This window comes from Anguilla anguilla, chromosome 5 (genome assembly GCF_013347855.1).
Source record: "Anguilla anguilla isolate fAngAng1 chromosome 5, fAngAng1.pri, whole genome shotgun sequence".
Lineage (NCBI taxonomy): Eukaryota > Metazoa > Chordata > Actinopteri > Anguilliformes > Anguillidae > Anguilla > Anguilla anguilla.
In genome coordinates, this window is record NC_049205.1 from 48,211,031 (window position 1) to 48,237,579 (window position 26,549).

The window sequence follows — 26,549 nt, forward strand, 5'->3', positions numbered from 1 at the left end:
ATAAAAATAGCTTACAAAGTGGGCCCTTGGTTTTGTTGGATGAGGAATCAGAAGTGAAAAAGCCTGGTCACACGTGTGACTGTAGGGCAGCTAACAGCCAATGATATCCGCCCACCTATGTGGGGGTTGGAATTTCACTGTGGCACTTACCCAGCTGTGGCCCCTTCTCTGTCTATTACCGTCTCTGCATTCTACCTGTCCGAATAGAACAGACAGCAAAGGAGTGTAGACTTTAAGACAGAGATTTTCTCACCAATGTGTATCACACATACATTTTGGTAATCAAATTCATGACTAAACCAATTCCTCTTTTTGGAACCCTAGCACAAAGAGTTGTACTTCCTGTTCTGGGGGATTTTCTGAAAGCTGTGTTTGCTTTCCTTCCCAGGGAACGAGGAGATCTCTTGCTTTCTGCTGCAGAATGGAGCCGGCTTCTCATCCTACACCCTGATGGACCATCCTGCCTTCTCCAGGCAACTGCTCAGGACTCAGTTTATGGAGGAAAGTGAGGCAGAGGACAGCGGGGAAGTGGAGGACGTGAGTACTCCCCCAAATATCTTTTCTGACATCACTTCCTTGTTTCTTTAGTGTTCTGGTCTTTAATTTTTCTTATATTCTTTTCAAGTATCCTAGCTGGGTGTTTTTCCTGAAACGTACATGGCTTGGATCTTGCAATACCTAACCCTCTTTGTGCTATTACTGCACTCTTTGTGCCCCTCATGAAGTTCAATGTACAGTTTATGTAATGAGTGTTTTAGGGAAATTTCTGCACAATGTAAAGTGTTTGATCTGCCTCATCCTGGCCATTTCCTTCCATTGTCTATAACAGGGGTGGGCAGTTCTGGTGTGTACACAGGTTTTTGTTTCCACCAATTACCCTGGCTAAATGAGCTAATTGGCTGTATGCACCAACACTGGCTCACTCGTAGATCAGATCACAGAAAAACGTTTTAAATAGTGACGCAAGAACGGTCTTCATCTGTCATTCGTGTGCTTATCGAGAAATGTAGCTAAAATCTCAGATGGCGTAAATGTTAGGGCCAATTAAATCATTAAGACCAGAAGGCATGAAATCCAGGACAGGGTATGGCCCTTCCTTGTCCGCCTCTGGTCTATAAAGATCAGTAAATTGAATTGTGTCGTCATGTTGCTGTAAGGGCAGTGTGTTTTTGTCAGCTTTGGAGTTTGGATTTTTCTATGGTGCTTTCTCATAGCATCAAACATGAGGGGAAAATGTCTTCAAGCAAAACTAACAACAGTCCTTCCTAGTTGGTAGCAATGATGAAGCCTACAGTGCTACACGTGATGGTGGTCTGCGCAGCACAGGTTTGACTCTGGCTCTGGCTGTCTGCAGGCTCTCTTTGTGCGCTGGTCAGGGCTGAAGCTACCATGGCTGGAGCTGGACTGGTTCATCGACCTCTCATCCCGCATCACGCACCTGGACCTGTCTTCCAACGGCCTTTCGGCCCTCCCTTCGGTGGTCCCCTGGGGCCTCATCAACCTCCACAGGCTGGACTTCTCCAACAACCAGCTGAAAGAGCTGCCCACTGCCCGCTCTTCCCAGGAGATCATCTGCACCCAGTGAGTTACGGCGCTGTGCTCTTTTTCAAACTGATCCTCTGCTCTGGCTCTGTACAGACACAGGGTCTACTGCTTTTTGTTTTCAGCTTAAAATCAGCAAGCATTTCAGACCATTACATTACAGTCACTCAGCAGACACTCTTATTCAGAGCTAAGTACAAAGGTGGAAAACTCTGGGTTTTAGTCTAATTAGTCTAGACCCTGGGTTTTCAACAGGGGGTCTCTGGACCCCTGAGGGTCCTTGAAGATACTGCAGAGGGTACTTGGCCAGACTTTATATCTGCTGGCTATATATAGATTTTGGGAAAAATTTGAAAATGTGAAACCTTTTTAATTTATGATGGCAGTCCCCTGGATGCCATTGAGCCTGGGTGAGGTTTGAAAACCCCTGATCTAGTCCAAAGATCAAAGAAACCAGGTGAGGCAAGTTAACTGCAGAATGAACCCTTTGTCCTAAACGGCTCATAGCAATACTTAATTCATAATATCTGGGTGCTCAATGATGCCTCAATCATGGATTTGTCAGGATTCGGTGGAGAGCTCTGTAATCCTCCCTGTGTGTAACCTGATGTCTTTGTGTCCCTCCTGAAGGTTGCGTGAAGTTAACCTCTCTCAGAACGAGCTGGCTTGCCTTCCCTCTGGCCTGCTGCACCTGACCCGCATTAAGAAGCTCACTGCAGCCAAGAACCAGCTCAAAGCACTATTCGACATCCCAAACGGTATACTTTCTTGCAACGTCAATGAACAGTCAATGATAGCATCCAAAAACAGATTTGAAGTTCCCAATAGAAGCTTGTGTTGTACAAGGATCCCCATCAGTCTCAATACTGCTACAGCACATATTGAGATGGAGTTGCATAGGCAAAACAGATCTGCTGAAAAGAACATGTATTCACTGAAAGTTTTATTGTAGCCAAGACTATGGATGCCATTGTTTTCTATAAGGAGATTTAGTACAAGGTACAATGATTTTTATTTAATAGAGTGGGATTACTGATTTTGTCTGTGGATGTTGGGATAACTTCCTTTAATTCTGGTGTTGTACTGTAATAATGTTTGTAGGGCACTTTCAGGCTACTGGTTTTAGATGCTTTGCAATCATACATTAAATCATAATAAAGCAATAGACATAATACACAAAAGACAGGGGATCACAGGTGAGGGTCAATCCCCTACTGTGACACCTGCTGAGCTGTGATACCGTCTCTGTCTGGTATCTATCTGCTTTCTGTCTGTCTAAATAAAGCAAAAAATACAAAAATAGGGAGGAAAAAATATTAATTTGTTAAACAATGCAGATAATTAAAAAAATAAGTTGTCATATAAGGAAACATAAAATTAGAAGACGTGACTTTAATTTGGAGACGGTCTGTGCAGCCCTGACGTGCTCAGGCAGAGCATTCGGTATGCAAATTCACCCTGTTGCATTCAGTCTGGCGTTCGGGGCACACAGTGGGCATTGAGCAGAGGCTCTGAGCCTTCTGCTGGGGGCATATGAGGTCAGAAACTCAGAAATATATTCAGGGCCCGCGCTGTTTAATGGCCTGTATGTCAGTGAAAGAATTCTGAACTGAACGAGCTCTGGATTCCTCTGGAAGCCAGGGGAGGAATGCTGTAACTGGGATGATATGGGCACTTGCATTCATGATTGTTGAAACTCTGGCAGCTCAGCTTTTAAATCAGCTGAAGACGGGACAGAGCTTGTGCATTTAGACAAAGAGAAATGGGCATGGCAGTAGTCTAGGCTCGATGAGATAAAAGTATGAATCACCATTTCCATCAGTTTTTGAAAGATTTTATTGTATAAGATTCGTCAGCTTTTATATTATTTTATCTTGACTCTGTTTCTTAGCTGATAATAACAGGTCTGTGATGTTTCATTTGTATGTCTGAAAGTTTACATTTGAATCATAATGACTCACCTCTCAGATTTTAAATTGTCACACAGTGGCAGTGGAAGTATAAGAGATTGCAGCATGTAAACAGGAAACAAAATTGGCTGTAAAATTGATGCTAGAGGAAATCCACTGGAGGGCACTACAGCGGACAAACACCAATTTTAACAGATAATTTTCTATTTGAGGTGGGAAGAAAAAAACTGCTTAAATGCTAAGAAACATTATTATTTAGCAAAAGCTCTTATCCAGAGGGACGGATTACCTTTTTTTGTATAGAATCCCTTTATTCAGTCAGATATTTTTACTGAAGCAATTGAGTTTAAGTACAGTTAGAGGTACATCAATGTTAAGTGTACAACAGTAGCACCATGACTGGGAATTAAAACCACAACCCTTAAGGCTTTAAGCCCAGTTCTCTAATCTTTATACCACACTGCCACTCCATTATAGTGAGTCCTTCATGTGTAATGTGAGATCTGAGTTTCTCAGTCTAAATAGATTGGTCAGTGGCAACACTGAGCTAATAAAATGGGAATTTATTATTTATTTGAGTCTGTATTTAGAATAAGGTTGTTTGTGACTCATAAAAAATCTGTCTGTGCAATTATTTTGGTGGAAATTCAGTTCAGAGACTGTGTTCAACTTAGGAATGTGGTTAGTTGCCTAGAAACTATTTTCTCTTGGATTTAAAAATAAAAAATATTTTGGAAACTGGCCTCTACGGTAATTACAGGCTCATTCAGATTTGGCATATACAAATGTGGCAGTGAAGCAGCGAAATCACAGCCACTGTATAATATCTTTCCTTGAACGCTTCTGATTTTTTTGAATGAACATACTTCACACATCCTTTAAAAATCTCATTTTTAAATGTTGGATACTGCTATGACCCATTCTGCTGTGATGTAGTGACAGCATTCTCAGAGTTTAGGAAATTTTTCCTACTGTGAAAAAAGGTCCATATCCATATTTGATTCAGTTCAGTGCAACTGAAAAAATATGTTCTCGGTTTGTCTATTTTTATGACATTATTTTTTATTTTCATGGTGGTGGTTATACTCTTCCTTTCCCAGGGACCAACTGGATTGGCCTCCGTAAACTGGAGGAGCTGGACGTCTCAGACAACCTCCTGTCGGCCCTCCCCTCCTCTGTGCTCCACTGCTTTAAGTCCCTGGTGTGCCTGAACGTGAACAGGAACAAGCTGACTGAGTTCCCTGACCCCTGGGCCTGCCCCCTGGTACGCTTATGTCACTGCAGGAGCTGGGGATCGTCTGTGCATGCATGATGATGGTGCATGATGCCGATTTATGTGCTGAGACAGAGTGTGTTCTCTTTCTCCGGTGAAGATTTCTGCAGTTATGGGGTATTGGGAAGTCCCAGACTGCTAAGGGATTGTATTGTAACCGGGTTTTTGCTCGATTCCTGTGTTTGTGCACTGCTGTTACAGGAGAATCTGATTTCAATTAATATCAAGAATTATGAATGCGTGATGTAAAAAATGTGTATTTCACCTGGTGTGGCCTGATGAACAACAACAAAAATATATATATATTGAGAAATGTAACTTCCCTGAAAACTTAATGTTCCAGTCCCTGTGGAATCTAATTTATTTTCAGGGTAAATGATATTAGTCTGTGTTTGTACCCCTGTAGAAGCATTGCAGAGCAGCTTCTAATGAGATCAGAAGCGTCCCTGACACGATTTCCATCTTCTGGAAGACTCCGCTGAAGGAGGTGGATTTCTCAGAGAATGCACTCAAGGAGCTGCCTGACCACATTTTTGAGCTTGAGGTGACTAAACAAATCATGAAGAGTGGATTTATTTGTTTTTAATGGATGACTGAATTGGCACAAATTCGATCCTTCACTTCACTTAACTTCACACAAGGTGGCAGTGTTATCTTAGTGATTACTGTGCCATGCTCAGTGTTGATGAGTAATGTGCTCCTCACTTTAAATGCATACTTGGGCTCGTTTGCATTGGTTTAATGATGCTGTCTTAATCGAGTAATATTAATAAAGAACAGGGCTGGGCAGCATGTCTTTGTGAAGGGAGCGGTGAGAATGTGGAATGTTTAATTTACTTATGGAGTGCTCATTTTAATTTCCCAGTGTTTAGAACTGAACAATTTAAACATTCTGGTTAATTTGTAGTTTGACTCATCAGCCTATTAGACAAAAATAATTTCACATTGGGAGTAAATTTTATGAAACACAGTGAGGAAGTCATTATCTTATGAAGAATGAAGAGTAGGTCCTGAAAGTGATTGTGGCCCATTGCTGTAACACTGTTTCTCACAGGGCCTGGTTTCACTGAAGCTCTGTGGGAACCAGCTTTCTGCTCTACCTTTGCCTGCAAAGTGGAAATGCTCTCAGCTGAAAATGCTGGACCTTTCCAGAAACCAGCTGGGGAAGTGAGTATAAATCTTACACTCAGTGATCGGAGTGTTACATCAACTCCAAAATGTAGAGTGCTACTACGTCTTTTTTGTTCTTGTGTTTGCTTTTGGAGTCTGAGGGAGACGCTGTAGATGTTGAAACATCAGTCTTCCCTGTTTGTTAAACAGTGTCTTGTGCTGAGCTGTGTGTACTCCAGTGTTTCTTATTTCAGGCTAGGCCCCGTGAAGTTGTCCGGGTAAAGAGTCCTTCTCTACAGTTCAGTTCTCCTGGCTGCTGAGCACCTATTTAGTCGTCTTTTATTTAGCGGGTTCTAAGTGTGTTGGGCATCTTTTTATAATGCTACAGTGTGTTATTAGTGACTCAGTGATCTGAAACAATGCGGATATTTTTACTATTAAAAGCAAAGCCTTTTGATTGGTTCATGCAAGTCAGTGATTGACAGCGCATCATTGTTCCACTCATTACTATTATATCTTGGACTCGGGCTTCTCCTCTGGGCAGTTGGGTTGGTTTGTGCTACTGTCTGAATGATTTCTGTCTTTTCGTATTGCGGTTAATAGCTCTACTTTATGGGGCGACAGTCAACTGTTTTCACTCATAAGGTTTCAAATAGCCGTTTTTTTATACTAACAAAGTTTATGCAATATAAACTATTCAAAATAAATGTTACTTCCTTCAGGAACGTGGAAGCCCCAAAAACCAAGAAACTGGCATTCTTCACCACCTGGCACAGGAGAGATCCAGACCCAGGTACATGATAGAGTGGTGCTGCTCACTGGGGATTGGTCTTGTCACTGGAATATGAGTCAAATACATCTTAATATATCATGTCATTCTCACAGACACTTGCAGAGAATAATAAATAGATAAATAAATAAATAGATAATAATACATTTCATTTATATAACATTGATAATAATATCAAAGCATATGTCAAATGTCACAAAACCAAAAACATTTTAGATAGGCTGATTAGTAAACAGAATTCTTGATCTGATGCACTGTTGCAACTAAGATCTTACCAAATCATTTTTGACACGAATATCCAGCAAACCATGCTGTGTGTGGTCCTCATCTTTTACATATAAACTCACTGGCCTTCCAATATTCTCATTGTACGAATGTGTGTGTGTGTTTGTTTGTGTGCACGCGCGTGTGTGTCTTTGTGTGTGTCTGTGTGTGATCTCATTGTAGCATCTACCATCGAATTTTCCACAATACTGCGGGATTCGCTGGAAGTGCTTTTCTTGAACGACAACCAGCTGGAGTCAGTGCCGCAGTCTGTGTGCAGTCTGAGGAACCTCTCTGAGCTCTACCTTTCCAAGTAAGTCCCTCTCCTGCCCTGGTGTGAAGGTTTCTTGGGAGATGTAGATCAGCCCAATTTGAACTGGTGTTACACTACCTTGGATACTGCTGAATGTGATTGGTTTAATCATGGATTGCCTTATTGAAATACAGACTGATACCTCCCTAGGCTAAAAGGCGGGAGATTTAATTCACTGATCAGGGCTGTGTTGGCACATGCTACGTCTCAGACGAGCGTGACTGTAGCTGGTGCTACTTAGCGGATCCGGCTCCAGAACGCTGAGGCCCTTGTGTCATGTTCCGCACAGTAATCCGGGAATCCGAGAGCTGCCGTCTGAGCTGGGACAGCTGTCTAATCTCTGGCAACTCGACATCGAAGACCTTAACATCAGCAATATCCCGCCCGAGGTCAAAAAGGAAGGTAGGGCGGTGAGCGCTGCAGGGTCACCCTGCGTGCCTGTGAGCGGGGTCAGCCCTGTTCTGTCCTTCTCACGTCAGCCCCGGGACATGAGAAGGGCTTCCCTTAAATTTCAGTTTGTTTTAATATTTAGTCTGGGGCAGATTAACGATTATAGAAAATGTCAGCCTGCTCAGCCTTCCAGAAACCGTTGCCAATCGCCATTACTTGTCGTCAACGGGAAAAAATGTTTTTCTGGTTTATGAGATAAGAAATGTTATTATTTGCAACAAACCGCAAGATCTGTGTCATGACTGTTAATTACAGCCCCTGTCCTATACGTCATGCATTAGAGTCACAAGACAGAGCAGAGCGCTCCCACCATAGCCAAATGTCTTTAACCAAATTCCCTGGCCTCCCCCTGATAGGATCGCACTGCTGACAGTGTAATTCCCCAGCCTTTGGGAATGAATGGAAATTGACATCCTTATCGCTGCTTCATCATGCTGCTTCTGTCACAGGCAAAGGCGGCACACGCAGACACTGGTCTCCTCAGCATTGTGCTGTGGCAACACAAATGGGAAGGCAGGGTGTTTGATCAAGCGTCTGCCAATGAGTGTGACCGCCAGCCTGTCCGTGGGACAATCACATTCTCAAAAACAATAGGCAGGCCTCAAGACCATTGGAATTACAAATCCCAGAATACCTTGCACTATTTTATTTCATGTCTTGAGTGTAGTACCATGCAAAGGTGTCGCAGTTGTGAACTTACCAATAGCACCAACGCTATTTTAAACCTGGCAGCAGCCTTAAAATGGTGGGATTGTTGACAAAAAGCCTGAACAATATAAAAAATTTTTTTAAAAACACACTGGATAGAATTCAAACTGGAAACTGATCAGAGATCTCTCAAATGCAATGATTTGGGCACTTTAGCTTGAAGTCCTGTCAGTACTGGGAACTCTTTAGTGCAGTGTAAACTAGTGATGGCAGTGTCCGCTTTCTTGAACCCAAAAATGGGAGGGGTTGCCACATGTTATCCATGACTAGCCGATATGAGCCAATCATTGTGTTTTGCTGTGGAGATTACTGGCTCGTTGTAGCTATGCTACATTGTTCTGTGAGACCACACCCCTCCAGTGCAGCTGTCTCCCTGGCCCCTCTCCCCAGGACCCGCGGCTGTGCTGGGCTATCTGAGGGCCCATTTGAGGAAAGCGGAGCCCTGCAAATTGCTGAAGATGATCGTGGTGGGACCGCCCCGACAGGGCAAGACCACCCTCCTGGAGGCCCTGCAGACGGGCCGGGTAGGCCAGTTCCTCCCCCTGGACTCCAGCATCCGGACCTCAGCCTGGACTCTGGAGAGGCCCAGCGGAGTCAAAACCAATGTGAGACTCCCACCGCCATCCTTCCCACTCCCTCCCAGTTATGAATCCAGGACAGAATCTCGCCTGTTTTTAGTGGAGAAGAACTTTCCCTTCTTGGTTTCCATAGTGATGTAGATGCTGGTAAATGTTACCCAAACTTACATTCAAGCCTAAAAACCAGGTTATGCCTGCAGGCACAGGATCAGCATTGACCATTAAGGGGCTGGGCCAACGTTTTCTCCATTACAGTTTCTGTAATGGAATTTTCGAAAACCAGTATAGTATCCTTATTTGGTCGTGAATGCATTCGGCTTGACCACAGAAGGGGAGAATTAATAACGTTTTGACTGTGAGATTCTGAGCAAGATGTCTGAGCGAGGAATTTCTGTCTGGGACTCCAGACCCTCCTCAAGTGGACTGATTTCATTTCCCAGAAAGGCCTGAGTCAGCTTCCTGTCCGTCTCGAGGCAGAGGAGAAAGGAGAGGGAGAGTTTTACTTGCAGTATCCTCGGGGACTACTTTAGCATAGCAAAGGCTGTTTAACGATCCCAGCCTTCCTGTGATTTATGGTATTCTCACTTCATTTAAGAGTGTTAGTAATCCAGCCTTAATTTTTTTGCATGGCAGAAATCCTCTTGTGTTGTTTCACCAGGGTTTTCTGTTGCTACTTCACACACTTCAGCAAATAGTTTAGAATATTTTAATCCAAAAGCAGTCCCATGTTATACCGTAAAAATGAACATTTACTGATTTTTTCCTTTAAAATGTTCAGTGCTTTGTTAATTAAGTTCCTCTGAGGTAAAATGCATTAACTGGGCTAGTTTACCTCTGAAATAATGCAAGGTGGCTCTAAATAAAACAGCGAATGGAGCTGCCAGGTTATAATTAGCCAGGGGTGTCCTTGAGGCCCTTCTTTTGCGGACTACACAGCGGTTTGTTCTTATCTGTGTGTGAATAGGTGGATTCAGTGGAGTTCAATGTGTGGGACATCGGGGGCCCTGCCAGCATGTCTACAGTCAATCAGTGTTTCTTCACGGACAAGGCGGTGTATGTAGTCATATGGAACCTGGCCCTGGGCGAGGAGGCCGTGGCTAACCTGCAGTCCTGGTTATTAAACATTGAGGTAAGGGAGGGGCACCCGCCGCCGCTCTCTCCCAACCCGTTTGTCTCTTTATTAACGCTCTGCTCTTCGTCATCCCGCCGCGGCCCCGGGGTCAGTCGCCGTGTCCTCTCTCACCCCGGGACATAGAAGCTCATTGTGGGTTTGGGCTGGAGGCCCTCACCTCTACTATTAACACCACACCTCCTCTACCATTAACACCACACCATCTCTACCATTAACACCACACCTCCTCTACCATTAACACCACACCATCTCTACCATTAACACCACTCCATCTCTACCATTAACACCACACCATCTCTACCATTAACACCACTCCATCTCTACCATTAACACCACACCATCTCTACCATTAACACCACTCCATCTCTACCATTAACACCACACCATCTCTACCATTAACACCACTCCATCTCTACCATTAACACCACTCCATCTCTACCATTAACACCACACCGTCTCTACCATTAACACCACACTTTTCTTGCACTTGTCTTGTGCTCAAGTGCAACGCACTGGAAAATCATATTAATGAATTCAAGTTAATGTGCTGTATATAATAATATAATGCACATTTACATGTAACATGTGTAATCAGCATCTACACATGTTGCATGTAAATGATTCCAATGAATAATTTTGATGCGTTTAATTTTGCTGTAATTATTCCATTATAAATCATGATGATTTTGCAAATTAGGAAGTATATCAGCGTAACTCCTGATGTTAGTACTGTTTGGGTTTGCAGGCTGTTCCTGTATGATAGTGAACACAGTTAAATGGAAGGGCTTCCAGGAGTCTTACTGTGTGAATGAGACCTGTGATTTAAGGGCTGTGAGCAGCTGCAGTGCTTTTTTCTTCTTCTATTGTTTACTTTGGGCAGGTTGCCCGTTCCACAGGAAATTAATAAGAATGCTCTGAGTCCTCCAGGGAGTATATAATGGAGCCTGTTTAATGAATCTTTTTTTTGGGTACGATCTGGTCTACCCACCAGGCCCGAGCCCCTAACTCCGCTGTGGTGGTGATCGGCACGCACCTAGACCTCATCGACACCAAGTTCCGGACCGAGAGGATCGCCACTCTCCGTGCCTACATCCTAGCGCTCTGCCGATCACCCTCCGGCGCCAGGGCCAGCGGCTATCCGGACATCACTTGGAAGCACCTGCAGTCAGTACCCTTATTCCTTACTATGAGGACTCTGTTACTGGAGCTTTCCCTGGCTTAAATAAGACATCGGCTAGGTTTTCCCACAGCAAGTTATTAGGTAGTCAATTTTCAGATTTCACTCTTTACTCACAAGTGCCTTTAAGCAGCTCATTATAGCATTATAAACTGTAAAACAATTTAGTGCAGCTAACCCAGTGAGCACAAGCCCGAATGTAGACATAATCTAGATGTCTACAGGGGTGGAAATGTAGGTTGAGGGATGTTTTGACATTAACGGTCTATGTTAGTTCAGGTTCGCTCTAATTTAGCTATGTACCATCTAGACGTTTGGTGAAATCTCGACTGCAGTTGGTTGAAAAGTGAAAGCTTTCTAGCCAACCAGGACATTGCCAGGCTATAATCGGGTAAAGCCTGAGCTAAATTGGAGAGAGAGGGAGGGAACCTGAGCTAACCTTGTCCATTTATGTAAAAAACATCTCTCAACCTAGATTTACATCCCTCTAGACATCTAGATTCTGTCTAGATTTGGGCTGTTGCTCACTGGGAACTTATTCAGTATAACAATGATTCACACCTTCCCTAATGTGTTTCCCAGCGAAGTGTCGTGTAAGACTCTGGAGGGCCTGGACGGACTGAGGAGGCTCATTTACCAGGTGTCCTGCTACATGAAGGACACCAACGGCTCCTCCAGTTGCCAGAAAGTGGTTGGGAGGCTGGTGGGTGTCGCCGACATCGCGCCCCACGGACAGAACGCTCAACGCTCATGGAGTCTGGCCCGTGTCCCTCACTCCCCCCTGCCTGTCCTTGCAGATCCCTAAAAGCTACCTGGTCCTGCAGGACGCGGTGATCGCGGAGCGCGAGCGGAGGGAAGCCGACGATGAGGTGCAGTACCTGACCGACCTCCAGCTGGAGCAGGTCATCCACCAGGACCCCGGCAGTGACATCAAGGAATACGAGGACCCGCAGTCCGGTACCTCGCTGCAGTTTACTTCACAATAAACTCCGCCTTTGGCTGTGTCTGACCTTCGGAGACATCAAAGTTTGCTTACACCAGAAAATAACATTCAGGACCAACCATGCTTGACATACCATAAATCTGCCTGCCCAGGGCCATATACTTGTGTATTTGTACCTGTCGTACATCCAGCTGGACACTATATATAATGATAGATGTACATCTACATTAGTTTTTTTACTTGAGAATACTTATTTTCAGAGAACCCTTAGCATAAATAAGCCGTATGTGTATTTAAGTAATGTTTACCAAATAGTCAAAGATGAAATTCCATTTGCATCAGAGCACCTATTCAATTGACCGCGATGGCTTCCCCGCAGCCATCAGCTTCCTGATTGAGACGGGCACCCTGTTGCACTTCCCGGACACCAGCCACGGCCTGTGCAAGCTGTACTTCCTGGACCCGGTGTGGCTCTCGGAATGTCTGGAGCGCATCGTCCACATCAAGAGCTCGCGCTCGGTGGCGCGCAACGGCGTCATCCGGGCCGAGGACCTGCGCATGCTGCTGGTGGGGACCGGCTTCACCCAGCAGACCGAGGAGCAGTACTTCCAGTTCCTGGCCAAGTTTGAGATCGCCCTGCCCGTGGCCAGCGACAGGTGGGGCCCGCGTTCTGGTCTCCGCGCGCTGCGGTGCATGCCTTCTGGTTTATGCGACGTGTAAATCTTTCAGCAGCTCCAGGGAACACAGCATTCAGAGTGTTTCACTGTAAAGGAACTTCCAGCCTTCACAAAGGAAATGGAAAAAGCTAGACAATGTTACGTCAAAGTACTGTAATAACACGTGTGAATAATGTATGTCATGCTCTGAGGAGACAGCGTCAAAAAGTCATTCCTATGCAGAACATTCCTTTATGCTATTTTTGTGCTGACATTTGAATGTTTGTTTCTAAAGTTTGAAGTTGAGGCATAGAAAAGTGAAAAATATCTAAAAGGTATAATACGGCTTAGGCATTCTTTAGTTTGTGCTTCTGTGTGATCGTTGTAGTGGTGTCTGAGTATTCATGGCACTGTGCTCAAAGCTGCCCATTGTCTAATGTACTATATGCCTGAGCAACATAATGCAACCTGGAAGAAAAACATGCTGCCAGTTTTAAAGCATGGCTTTCTGACCACTTAAGTCAAATTAAGTTGATTCCTAGAAAGCTAAATGGATCTGAGGCATGCAGTTCTGTACTGTATACCCTAAAAACTTGAGAACTTGAGATTACTGGACGTCTAGCCTGGCAGCCCATTTAGGTTTCTCACTTTGCCTTCTGTCTAGAGAGCATGTAGCACTGGGTCAAGCCTTGTCTTCAACACCCCATGGATCTTTGCTTCTATTACCTGCTCTGAGAAGCTCATCCATGCATATTCTGTGTGTCTACAGTTAGTCAGGGGTAATATATTTTACAGTACAGTAAAACCCTCTTTTCTCCCATCTATTTTTAATCCTTGCTTCTTTGTACTTTATCCCCAGTGTGTTCTGTTTTAATGGGGAAAATGTAGCGTTTTAAGCGTTTTTGGAAAGCAGATCTGCATATTGGCCCCACCCTGACTATTCCATCATTTGCTATGTGCTGTACTACTCAATGGATCCATCCAGCTCTCACAAGGTGAAGTCAGCTGTTCACGGTCCCTTCCTCTCTGTACGTCCCCAGTTACCTGCTCCCTCACCTCCTGCCCCCTAAGCCAGCCATGGACATCTACGGCTTCCGCCAACAGACCGCTAACACTATCCAGCGCCTCTTCAAGATGAGCTTCGTCCCAGCGGGATTCTGGGAGCGCTTCATTGCCAGGATGTTGATAAGCCTGACCGAGATGGATCTCCAGGTACTGAGCAACATACCGGCCTGGAATTAGTCAGCTTCTATCCGTAGCTTTGATTTCGCAAGAAAATGTATTTCATTGCCATTTATTTTCTTCCCTTGCAAGCACAGTTTGGAGAGTTAATTTTGGCGATTGCTTAACTTTGCAAAAGTACGTATTTGTATGAGTCAAATTTAAAGACGAATTTCAATGAAATCCAGACCACAGACTTGTGGGAGAGACCAGCAAGGAGAGCGCAAAGCAAACACTGGCCCTTTGGCTGCTTTTTTTCCTGGGAGTGATTTTTTTATTTTTTCTTTATTGCTTGTTCAGAGCTAATGGTGAACAAGGATATTAAGGGGATTAAGACAGTTAGATTTTTTTTCCTCTTCTGGTTTCAGACTTTCGAGAACAGAAAGAACGCCAGGAGCCTGAGGAACCGCAACACGGTCATTTACAGCTTCGCGGGCAACCAGCAGAGGAGCAGGTGCAGCACGTTCCGCGTCAGACGCAGCCAGACCATCTACTGGAAGGAGGGGCTGCTGGTCACGTTCGATGGGGGGTTCTTAAGGTACAACCTGGGCTGCTGTCATCCCGGGCCACGCTAAGATAGAAACCCGCACACATTTACCCAAAAATGAATCTTCAGTACACGTCTGTAATATTATGGCCGAAGTCAGATGATAGATCCAGTAGGGAAACTGCAAAAAACCCAATCGTGTTGTTAAAATGTTTTTTAAAATGTTTTAAAAATGTTTAAAATGTTGTGAGACTTGTGATGCTCTTGATATTTTAGAGCATGTATGTTCCCCAGACTCTCTATGGTAGACAAAAGCACCTAACTGAGTGTTACTGAGTGCAATTAAGCATTTATTAGTCTTTGGTGGATAGTGGCCTGCTTCATCAACTGCTCCGTGATTTTGTTTATTAGCACATCATCATTTGGACAAAAAAACAGCCAATGAATATGTAGAAGAAGGAAGTTAAAGGGGCGAGACATGTGTAATTTGACAGTGGAAGAGCAATGTGCTGATGTGTAGACTGCAGCAGCCACTTCTGTTCTGCATCAAGCAGTCGACTGCAGCCGGAATTGCGGGTGATTTTGTTTAACATCAGGACAATTTGCCCAGGCGTAAATACGGGCACGGGGGTAATGCGTATGAACTCCGCAGGCCTGTGAAGCCAGCGCTGGTTGCCGGGGAGATTAGTGCCGCTTGGTGACCCCTGCCCCGCTTCCTCCCTCCCTCTCTCTCACTCTCTCTTTCTCTCCCGCAGCGTGGAGTCCTCTGACGTCAACTGGAAGAGGAAGAAGAGCGGGGGCATCAAGATCATCTGCCAGTCGGAGACGCGAGACTTCTCCGCCATGGCCTTCATCACCGATCACGTCAACTCCCTGATAGAGCAGTGGTTTCCCGGTGAGAGTCGCGGCTCATTATCTCCGCCATTATTTCCCCCCACCCCCTGCACCACCACACCCCTCCCCCCACCCCACCCCTGCCCCCGCCCGCCTGCCGGCATTCGCTCCGCCTCATTTAGAGGGAGGGAACGATCACACACCCCGGTTTTGTTTTGCCTCACAATTTCACGGCGCTGTCGGGGAGCCGGCCGCACTCCGGGCCCGGCCCATTACACACACACACACACACACACACACACACACGCGACAGGTGCGTCCAAACACCGCCGCCGTACTCATGTGAGCGCGCGACCGTGAAAAACTCCAATAAGGCTGAGTCACAGCAGAGCTACGCCAACGGGAAGCGAGCGTGTTCGTTTGCCAGCATTCACCCAGACGCATTGTCTCATTAATCAGGCCGCGGAGCCTGAAGTTCTAGTGGCTGCTCGTGAGTTTCTCTGAAAAATGAAATCAGCTCAATCTCACTATTCTCATATCTTTTTGGAGACCACTAAGTCTAAGGAGTTACACAGTCTTTAGATTTGTCTGTGAGGTCTGCGGTGAACAAGGTGCCGATGCTGTTTCTGTGCAGCCCTGACGGCCAGTGAGAGCGACGGTACGCTGCTCATAGAGCAGTACGCCCCCTGCCCCGACTGCGCCGCCACGGCCGAGCAGAAGGGTGAGGATCTGCCTGTGGACCCCAGCCCCAGCCCCAGCCCCGTGCACTACTTCAACATGGAGCACTGCGTGATGACCGCGGTGGAGAAAGACCATGTGATCTGTCCCAACCACCCCGAGCGGCCCGTGCCCCTGCAGGAGCTGGTTCCTGAGATCTTCATGACCGACTTCCCAGCACGGTAATCACTCACCCTCTCACCTTTTCACACTCACACCCTCTCACCCTTTCACACTCACACCCTCTCCCACACTCACACCCTCTCACCCTTTCACACTGACACCCTCTCACCCTTTCACACTGACACCCTCTCATCCTTTCACACTTACACCGCCTCACCCTTTCACACTGGCACCCTCTCACCATTTCACACTCACACCCTCTCACCCTTTCACACCCTTTCATACTGACAACCTCTCACCCTTTCACACAGACACCCTCTCACCCTTTCACACTGACACCCTCTCATCCTTTCACACTCAAACCACCTCACCCTTTCATACTCACACCCTCTCATCCTTTCACACTGGCACCCTCTCACCATTTCACACTCACACCCTCTCACCCTTTCACACTCACACCCTCTCACCCTTTCACACCCTTTCATACTGTCAACCTCTCACCCTTTCACACAGACACCCTCTCACGCTTTCACACTGACTCCCTCTCACCCTTTCACACTCACACCCTCTCACCCTTTCACACCCTTTCATACTGACACCCTCTCACCCTTTCACACTGAAACCCTCTCATCATTTCACACTCACATCCTCTCACCCTTTCACACTCACACCCTCTCACCCTTTCACACTCACACCCTCTCACCCCTTCACAGTGACACCCTTTCACACTTCCCAGCACAGTATCCTCTCACTCTTGCACATGCTAGCCTCCCAGTTCACTTCTACACTACCAGCAGCTTACCAGCACCACATCTGGTCTTATTCTCATAAAATTTCTTTCAAAATATCTGGAGACATTCACAGTGCAATGTGTAAGATTTAAGAATTTATATCCCCTACATTATCCTTTCCAAAGTAGTGTATAATCTGCAATGTTTTATGGGCTACTTGCCCATGTACTGCTCATGTGTACACATATGCTACATGTCAAGCGGATTTATGCATACTTCCAATGGAATGTTTTTACAGGGCTAATCATATCAAGCGGTTTTGCCAAGGAATTCTGTTCTTGATTTAACTGATCAAGCTCATATGGGAAAGTATATTATTCCTATGATCTTATGCGAGGCAGTAAAGCAAAACTTAAATAAATGTGAAACGCATCCAGGATAAACATTTTCAATGCACAGAACTAGATGGCCTATAAGATCTTTAATGTAATTCTGGAGGGAAATGTGTGCTGTGCATTCAACCCTCATCACCGATTTGTCTTATTTTGACAGCTACACGGCTTATACAAGAGGATTATGACAAAATGTCACAGGGTGGTTTTGTATTTCCAGCGAAGGATCAACAATTGCACTAAATATTTACGCAATCGCACTAACATTCTGTAATTCCAAGGAACGAGGAAACCTTCGCTAAATATCCATTTCCTGCATTGTGAAAGCCACAACTGCAGCCTTGAGATTACAAAGTAAATGCATGTCCTGCCATATATACGATATTTATGGTGGTCCATCAAAGGAAGATTTTAATCCATTTGTTGGCTTTATGCTGCCCCCAGATGAAAATGTGTTTCCTTTGGGTAATGCATACATATGGTACCGATGAGAAAGGAAGGTCAGGGTTGCAGCGTTAAGCGGGAACGCTATATGAAGCTGGTTTTTTTGGCAGGACACCATTTCTTTTTTGTCCAGCAGCACGCTAGCTTAAGGCGCTCCTCGGAGCAGCGTGATTATTTTCCCTGTCCCTCTGAAAGCCCATATCAAAGGGAGCAGGCGGCGCGGCTCCCAGGAGAGAAACGATAACGGATGATGACCGTAATCCCTGAAAGCTCAGACACACACACACACACACGGGGCCGGTCGGAGGATGAAAGAGCGGCTTGTTTGCAGCGGGGGACGGGGACGGGGGTGTGTGTGTGTGACAGGTGAGGTGTGTGACCGCGCTGTCCGTCGTTCCAGCCTGTTCCTGGAGAAGGGCCAGCTGGAGTGCAGCGAGGAGGAGCAGGACGTCCTGGGCCAGGGGGGCAGCGGCACCATCATCTACAGGGCCAGGTACAGGGGGCTCCCCGTGGCCGTCAAGCGCTTCCACTTCAAGAAGTGCCGGCAGAAGTCGCTGGACCGCGGCACAGGTACGTCACCGTTACGCGTGCTGACCGTGGCGGCGGGTCCTGGGGGTGGCAGCGTGGTATAATGAGCAAGGAGCTAGTCTTGTAACCAAAAGGTCACAGGTTCGATTCTCAGGACACTGCCATTGTAAAGGCACTTAACCTGCATTGCATCAGTATATATCTTGCTGTATAAATGGATGCAATGTAAACGCTATGCAAAAAGATGTGTAAGAGCATCTGCTAAATGTAATGTCCTTACCAACGCCCGGTCGTGGGGTGATCACAGGAAATGGTGGCGGGGGGAGGTGTGGGTGGCAGGGGGCTCCCCGCCGCAGCCGCCGTCGGCCTCATCCCACGATCACCCTGAAATGAGCTGCCTGCGCACGGGCTGCAGGGACCCTGCTGCTCTCCCACATTTACTGTAATGAGCGCTTACAGCGAAGCACACATCCTGTCTGTCTGTTTCTCCCCTGTTCTCCCCATCCCCCTCTCCCTCTCCTCCTTAGCTGCTGCTGTCTGTCTCCTCATCCACTGTCTCACCCACCTCCCAGCTCTGCTCTCTGTCCTGCTCCCTCTAGCTTTCCTTTAGCCCTATCCATGTCTCTCTGTCATTCCCTCTTTCATTCTTTTGCTTTTTATCCCCCCCCCCCTTTCCCTCCTACTCTCTTTCCTCTGTCAACTTTCATTATCTATCTGGCTCTCGCACACTGCCTGCTCACCCACAACCCTCAGTACCCTGTGTGGCTCTGTTCTCTATTTCTAGTTCTCTCGCTCTCTCCCCTCCCTCCCTCCCGCCCTCCTTCACTTCCCGTCTGGTCACATCTCTGCTCTGCTGGTGACCTTGGCAGTGATCAGAGATATGTTCCCAGAGTTATAACAGGCATTATTCATCAGGCTGCCACTGCCTTTTCTAATTAGCCTAGCGTCCGCTCTTAGCCCAGCGTCCACCATTAGCAGCTACCGCCACCCCCTGCCCCCGGTTGTGTCAGAATGGACACAACTGTCCAGTGCTGCCTTCTAATGATTCCCCAGACTGTGCCACACTTTTCTAAGTGCATCTCTCTGTCTCTTCTCTCCTTTCTTCAAACCCATAACTCAGCTCCCGAGCCAGTCTCTCGGTCCCCTGTTTTCCTCCTGCTGTTATTCTGTCGTTTATTATCTGCACTTTGTCGATGTGGATGAATTACAAACACGGGCCACGTGGAAAGGCCACTCAAAACTGCAACACAGACAAAAACCTCCAGACAATTTTCACGACAGTGCAAGGTTTGCAGAATTAGAAAATAAATTACATTTTATATATTGTTCAATGTCAAAAATATTCACAGAGTGCTTTCTCTTTTAGCTGCTCAACTGCTATAAAACGCCTCTTTTCTAGCTGCAAAATTATGTTTTAGGATAAACATAATAAACTGCTTTCATGCTGCATTATGAGTGGTCTCTTTGGAATAATGCCTGATGCAGCACTTTTTGATCACTTTTCAGATTGAATGCTGCATACTGTCAGATAAATATGGTATTTCCATTGTAACTGTCCAGGCAGCAGTTTTTGTGGGCAAATGCTACCACCCACACACAATCCACAGCACACACAGTGTTAGCATAGTGGCAAACTTCATGCAAATTACTAAGTTTTTTAACATTCGGAAAGCGTACCATCCTGCCTAACAGGGCGCCCATTTAAACTATCACTTGCTGTGTTGTGTCTGAAACACTGTGCCTTATGTCAGCTGTCTGATGTGCCGTCCTTGTACAATAATGACAGGAAGCAGCAAAGTTAGTTTATGTGGTGGGCGCAGAAAGTGCTGTACACCTAAGCTTCTATTTAACTTTTTCTTCTGACATCATGGAACAGACAGGCACTGAAACCTTGTCTGACCTGACGCTGAACTCTCAAAGTTGGTTCGGTAACGCATGTTTTACCTTTGTATTAAATTCCCTGGTGCAGTGAGGTGGAGAGAAACTGTCCTTGCTCGTCTGTCGGGAAGCCGAGACTATTCAGTTTGTACACGCACTCGGCACACACTCATGAATAAATAGATTTTTTAAATATGCTGTGCAAGCTGTTGTTGATTTTGTCAAGTTTTATTTTTGTAAAGGAACAATTGTGAGGTTTAGCTTGGTAATTGTTTCAGGTATGACTCTAGTTGTAGAATATAACCAAATCCAGAAGGCTACATGTTAGGGGTAGTATGATTGACTGCTAAAGCAACTCCAGATAGACCTACTGCTAGGACCTCTGCTCTCTGACCACTCTTAAAGTGAGAAGATTTATAAGGAGAAGCTCAGGGTTCAACCTCTTTTCTATCGAGGCCAGTTCTCATGTGGACAAACTGTAGATATACGTAAGAACATATATGTGTGACGGACCAAGGAGCCTCGAGCGTTAACCCCTTGGGTCACGGTGACGGGGAACACCAGGCCAACCCAGTTCTGCCCGGCGACAGCATGCCCTTTTCATGCAGCCTGACAGAAACACACGGCCCCTTATGAAGGATTACCGCTGCAGCGGGAACCCCTGAGCAGTGCGGTAAAACACCTTTCACAAAGCCCGGTCGTTAAAGCCGCTCGAAGTGTAAATCTGCCCAGCTTCACCGGTCATTATGTTTTTGCTCCACGGTAGGAGACCGGAGTGCTTTTTCCTCAGTTGGGAGGGCCCTCTCTGGACTGATTGGTCCATCCGTGAGCAAGGTTTTTCCCTTCAATTTATTGAACCCGTCCTCCCCTGAGATCCCACGAGGCTGGATTTATTTTAAAGCATGCGGGAAGGGCGTGTAATTTATCAGTAAGGAGAGGTCCGGCCGCTGCGCATTCCTAACGTGTAATTAGGCGGAACTGAAGTCACTGTGGTCGCCGTTCTCCCCCCCCGTGCAGACACCATGGTCAAGCACTTGCAGTCGATGGACGCCAGCAGGAACTTCTCCGAGTTCCGGCAGGAGGCCAGCATGCTCCACTCGCTGCAGCACCCGTGCATCGTGGCCCTGCTGGGCATCAGCGTCCACCCGCTCTGCTTCGTCCTGCAGCTGGCGCCCCTGGGCAGCCTCAACACGGTGCTGGAGGAGCACGCCAAGGGTACGGCGCGGTTCGCACACACGCGCGGCGGCGCTCGCGCACGCTAACACGCTAACACCCTTGAGTGTGCAATGGCACTGTAGGGCCTCGTTCATCAGAGGCTGCACGCATTATATTGCTCATAGCGGGCACACACGCGCACACACACACACACACACCACAGATCACATCATCGCAGCTTTCACATATGTGGTCCCCTGTGTCCTTTTATATCATATTACACAGACTTACTGCATGACTAGAACATCTTTACTGCTTCTTCTAATCCAACAGACACACACTCACACAGACACATAAACATCACTGCAGCACAGCTTTAATATGGTCCCCTATGTCCTTTTATATCATATTACACTTACCGCTTGACTGGAAAATCTTTACTGCTTCTTTTAACGCACTCACACACACACACACACACAGGTCATATCTCCAAATCACAGTTTTTCTTGCTGTGCTCTGTCCCCCTATTGTATGACATTATTATTTACTGCCAAACAATCTGCACTGTTCTTTTCACACAAACAAGACTCGCACGCACACAGACACACACCGTCATTCAGTAGAGGTTGTGTGTATTTGAACATGAGAAAATAAATTGAGCTCAAGGGAATACGTATCAGTTTGGCTGACATTACTTGTTTTATATTTTAATGCTGAGTAACATTAAGTTGAGTTTGTGTGTATGTCGTGCAGTGTAGTGTCTACAAGTCTCTGGGGTTTCTACACATGCCACAGCCTTAACAGGCTCTTGCTGTCCACAGGGGCTCAGTACATGCCACTGGGCCACATGCTGACCTTCAGGGCAGCCTATCAGATTGCAGTAGGGCTGGCCTATCTGCACAGGAAGAACATCATCTTCTGTGACCTCAAGTCCGACAACATCCTGGTCTGGTCCTTGGAGGTGCACGATCCGGTCAACATCAAGCTCTCGGACTACGGCATCTCCCGGCAGTCGTTCCACGAGGGGGCGCTGGGCGTGGAGGGCACACCAGGCTACCAGGCCCCCGAAATCAAGCCGGGCATCGTATATGACGAGAAGGTACCTGAGATCCATTTTATGTGCAGGTTTTATTTTCTGTGTGAGAAAGTGCTCAAAGCAAGCATTTGGATGAACGTGCAAAGTATTTACAAATTTACAATGTCTGTGTACAGTATGTGCACAAACCTTTCCTGGGATACATTTTCAGATATAAATTGCCTGTTTATAAAAATAAAAAAGCTACTAAATTAACACCAAGCTCCAATTAGATACTAGAGTCAAGTCATCTTTGTAAAAGAAACCAGTTTGGAGAATTGGCATGCCTTAAGTGGCTTTTGAGGGGAGATTAGAGAGATATACTTCAAAGTGCACTCTCATATCTAATGGTCTGTACTCGCACAGATACAGTGCCCTGCATGTTCATTGTCTTTGAGCTTTCCAGTGTGTAAATAAGAAGGGTATGTGGAATCCTTCCAATCTCTCTCTCTTTATCTGCTGTCTCTCTCTCTGTGTCTCTCTGTCTCTCTCTGTCTTTCTCTCTCCCTTCTTCCTTCCTCCACTCTGTCCCTCTCTAGCACTACGTTCATTATACCCCTGGCCTTTTTATGTCTTGAGTTTAATAAACCCAGCTGACGTGGAAGGGGGTTTGTGTGCCTCCCCTGAGAGCGACTCCCAGCGTGTGTTTTACAGGGGTTTAAATCTTCCTCAGCACATTGCCTCTGCGGGGAACCGCTCAAAGGAAAAGCAGAGCTCCAGTAAAGCACCAGCCTCCATCCACTCCTTCCCCCTGATTAAAGAGTAATGCTGAGCCCATTGATTTTTCCGTCTTCGTTGTTCTCCGTGTGCTGTAATTGCACCGTAATCTAAATATAGTGTATGTACAACTCTGCATTATCCATTGAAGGGTTTGGAGACATGCCTGCGTGCTTGCTGGTAAACGTTGGGGAACCTTGCTCACCAAATCCGCCCAGACGCGCGACTGCACACTTCCTGCATGATTCAAACACTTACACAGTGATGTAATCTAAAACGTACTTTGAAAACCCACGGCTGGTGCATTTTTAAGAACTGTATTTATGGTCCTTTCCGTCTCCAAGCAGCAGTAAATCTGCCTGTGAATACTCACAGGTTTGTAATGCCAGTTTCAGCTCCATTCACAAGGGGGAAAAAAAGACAGATTTCCTTTTTTTTATCTGTATGTCCACTCATAAACGTGTTTAAGTTTCCATACTTTCAGGCTTGGTGAGAACAGAAGCTTCTGTTCCTGTGTCGGACATATTGGGTTACTGTACATAGTGATCACCCACACTGTTGTTGTCTGTGGCAGTCGTCAGAGTTGCTCTGTGATTGTACTGACCCGGCTGTCCTCTCTGTCCTGCAGGTAGACATGTTTTCCTACGGCATGGTCCTGTACGAGCTTCTGTCCGGGCGTCGGCCCGTCCTGGGCCATCACCAGCTCCAGATCTCCAAAAAGCTGTCCAAGGGCATCCGCCCCGTGCTGGGCAGCCCAGAGGAGGTGCAGTTCTACTTTCTGCAGAGCCTGATGGTTGAATGCTGGGATACCAAACCGGAGAGGGTGAGGATCGCCCCCTGTTGGTTAATATATGGCTGCATTAGGCTTTCAGCCCCTGGTGTACTTTAGCCCACAGACTTCAGGTTGACTACTGTGAGAAATTAGCATGCGGCTTTCGCAAATCTAAAATCGTCATTCGAGAAATGGAAAACTCTACTGTTCTACTGCCCTCTGGAAGGCTTGGATATAAAATGTGCATTGTGAAATGTCTGTCTGATTGTTTGATCTTTAGTTTGATATCAATTCAATCTTGTCTGGTAATATCGGCATGTTTGTATTGCTAACATACTGGTTCATACTTTAATCCCGCTGGCGAAATAATTGTATTAGCTCAGAATCACTGGTATTCATTGCCACACACATCCACAAGTGCATGTCCATGCAGATACAAAATATTTTGTAAACGATATGCCTATTATGCCATCCCATCTTCGAAGTAGTTGAAATTCATGGGAAATTTGGCTGTTGCGACTGTAATAACAATCCTTGAAGATTATGCATTCAGTACCCACAAGTTGTGGACTGCAGTTTGTTAATTCAAACAAATTTCTGTTTTATATGGCCTGTATTTTACAAGTGATGCATTTAAAGCACCAGATATAAGCCAAAGTCTTGATGAAATGAGATTCCCTGAAATACGAGCGTGTTCCGGCAGACAGCTGCTCTCTTACATAATTTACAGGAATTTCGTTTGAAGGAGTTGAGGCAGACATAAAAAGCTCCCGGAAATCCATACCTCGCTCTCTTTAACACTCTGACCTACTCTGTATATAAAAGACCGGTTAAGCATAGTGGCTCCTTGAGGTTCAAAGGGAGCTTAAAGGTGCTGCTCTGACGCCTGCTTCCCTGGGACAGCGCCCCCTGGCCATGCCGCTGCTGCGACAGATGCAGGACCCCAGCTTCCCCTGCTTCCGGTACCTTCTGCCCTGCGAGAGGCACAGCCAGCTGTTCCTGTCCTCGCAGCAGGGACACAGCGCCGTCTTCTGGGACGGGGACAAGGACAAAAGGTACGCCACCCCGCCGCGACCATGGCCGGCGGTAAAGAAGGGTGTTCCCAATATGCCGGCGGGAGCTTCTCTGATATTCATCTTTCCCGTCCGCTCAGAGGCAGCAGGGTTTTAACCAACAATAGGCCTGCTTTTCTCCTCCCAACTCCTCTTAATGCAGTGAGAAACCGAAATGTAAATGTAATCAAGTCCTTTAGAGTGTACCAGGCAAAGTGCTTAAGTGGGTGTGAATACATGCATAGAATGTATATCATTTATTGGGGGTTGAAACTGTGACGATCGTGCGCGGATGACTTTTGAAAGAGGCGAGAGAGAAGAGCACACTCCAACGCTTGCTCCCAGGTGGGGCGGGTAATTGCTGTTTTGGTTCAGGGCCACCACTGTGTACTGTAAAGTGGCCCAGCAATAATACCTAGAGCTATGAAATGAGCTTTTATCTCTGGGCACAGGTGCTGGTAATTAGAAGTATTGCCTCTCCTTGAGTAATCTATGAGAAAAGCCCAGGCGCAGCTGAGTCCCAGCTGCCACTCCCACCCTCTGAACCGCGCTGCAGAGCTGCGCCCGGTGGCTCGGCTGTAACGCGAAACCCCAGCGTCCCACCTGGACTAACGTCCGTCCGCTGACCCGCTTTACTGTCACATGAGCCAGCCTTGAGACAACATCTGGCTCTTCTGGCTTGGGTTTCATAATGCGGCCCCTGTGTAGTGTGCGTGTGTGAGTGTGTGTCTCCTGTAAGAATTATTGTTTTAAAATAAATGGTTTGGTATCAAAAGTTTCATTGTGCGCAGATGATAGTAACTTTCAAATTCAACCAACTACTGCCTCTGCATTAGATGGCAATTTCTCTTGCCTTAAACCAAACCACGAAAAGTGCAGTTTTATCCTTCACTGTTTGGGGGTCAGGGCTGCAGTGAGATCTAAATCAGAATCTTTAGGATTAGAAGCATAACATTTAACTTTTGAAATACCTGAAATTATCTACCGTGTTGTAAATACAATTCTTGGGAATATCTCCTAATGCATTATAAAGTACTGTATTTTCATTGGTTTTCATTTCTGCTACTGTGGTATTCAATTTATCACTGTATGGTGTTTTTAATATGGGCTATAAATAAAAAAACTATAAAAAAATACTATTAAAAAAAAAAGTATTGCCCACCATGATAATATGTGCTCAGTGTTCTCTATAGGAATTGCAGTGTAATGATGTGTTTTATTGGTTACGGCATAGAGCTTTACATCAAGCCGAAGATACTCCTGTGTGTGGTGCTGCAGTCGTACTTTGATAGTGGAATTAAACCTTTATTCCTTTTGTTAATATCACTGTAGAACGATCACATTTACAATGTTGGCTGTGTAAGCCAGCCCTGAATGAGGGCATCTGCTAAGCAGATTGGTTGTCAGACTCTTGTTGTCTGCCAGCACCAGATAATCACTGTGCAGCCACTGCAGTGGCTGTGTAGAAATTGGAAACAGAAAGTAGCTAGCTGTACATGCTTCAGACTACGCCGAAGGTGATGGAGAAAGTCATAGCTATGGGATTAACCTCCAGATATGACTGAGCACTCCAAAAT

At 46.0% G+C, this 26,549-nt stretch overlaps 1 protein-coding gene across 3 annotated transcripts in view; it reads left to right on the forward strand.

Annotated features, from left to right (window-relative positions):
• lrrk1 (leucine-rich repeat kinase 1) overlaps window positions 1-26,549 on the forward strand; it is a 45,658-nt gene that overhangs the window by 13,109 nt on the left and 6,000 nt on the right. For all 3 annotated transcript variants that reach the window (XM_035418862.1, XM_035418861.1, XM_035418863.1), the window contains 24 exons: window positions 389-537; window positions 1,355-1,581; window positions 2,173-2,300; window positions 4,553-4,716; window positions 5,132-5,269; window positions 5,780-5,892; window positions 6,558-6,628; window positions 7,073-7,202; window positions 7,492-7,604; window positions 8,751-8,965; window positions 9,903-10,067; window positions 11,062-11,234; window positions 11,830-11,950; window positions 12,045-12,204; window positions 12,570-12,846; window positions 13,887-14,058; window positions 14,436-14,605; window positions 15,310-15,449; window positions 16,023-16,287; window positions 18,196-18,365; window positions 21,219-21,416; window positions 22,178-22,455; window positions 23,777-23,971; window positions 24,824-24,975. In XM_035418862.1, coding sequence (XP_035274753.1) covers window positions 389-537; window positions 1,355-1,581; window positions 2,173-2,300; window positions 4,553-4,716; window positions 5,132-5,269; window positions 5,780-5,892; window positions 6,558-6,628; window positions 7,073-7,202; window positions 7,492-7,604; window positions 8,751-8,965; window positions 9,903-10,067; window positions 11,062-11,234; window positions 11,830-11,950; window positions 12,045-12,204; window positions 12,570-12,846; window positions 13,887-14,058; window positions 14,436-14,605; window positions 15,310-15,449; window positions 16,023-16,287; window positions 18,196-18,365; window positions 21,219-21,416; window positions 22,178-22,455; window positions 23,777-23,971; window positions 24,824-24,975 — 4,084 coding nt within the window. The remainder of the gene's footprint in view (window positions 1-388; window positions 538-1,354; window positions 1,582-2,172; window positions 2,301-4,552; window positions 4,717-5,131; window positions 5,270-5,779; window positions 5,893-6,557; window positions 6,629-7,072; window positions 7,203-7,491; window positions 7,605-8,750; window positions 8,966-9,902; window positions 10,068-11,061; window positions 11,235-11,829; window positions 11,951-12,044; window positions 12,205-12,569; window positions 12,847-13,886; window positions 14,059-14,435; window positions 14,606-15,309; window positions 15,450-16,022; window positions 16,288-18,195; window positions 18,366-21,218; window positions 21,417-22,177; window positions 22,456-23,776; window positions 23,972-24,823; window positions 24,976-26,549) is intronic.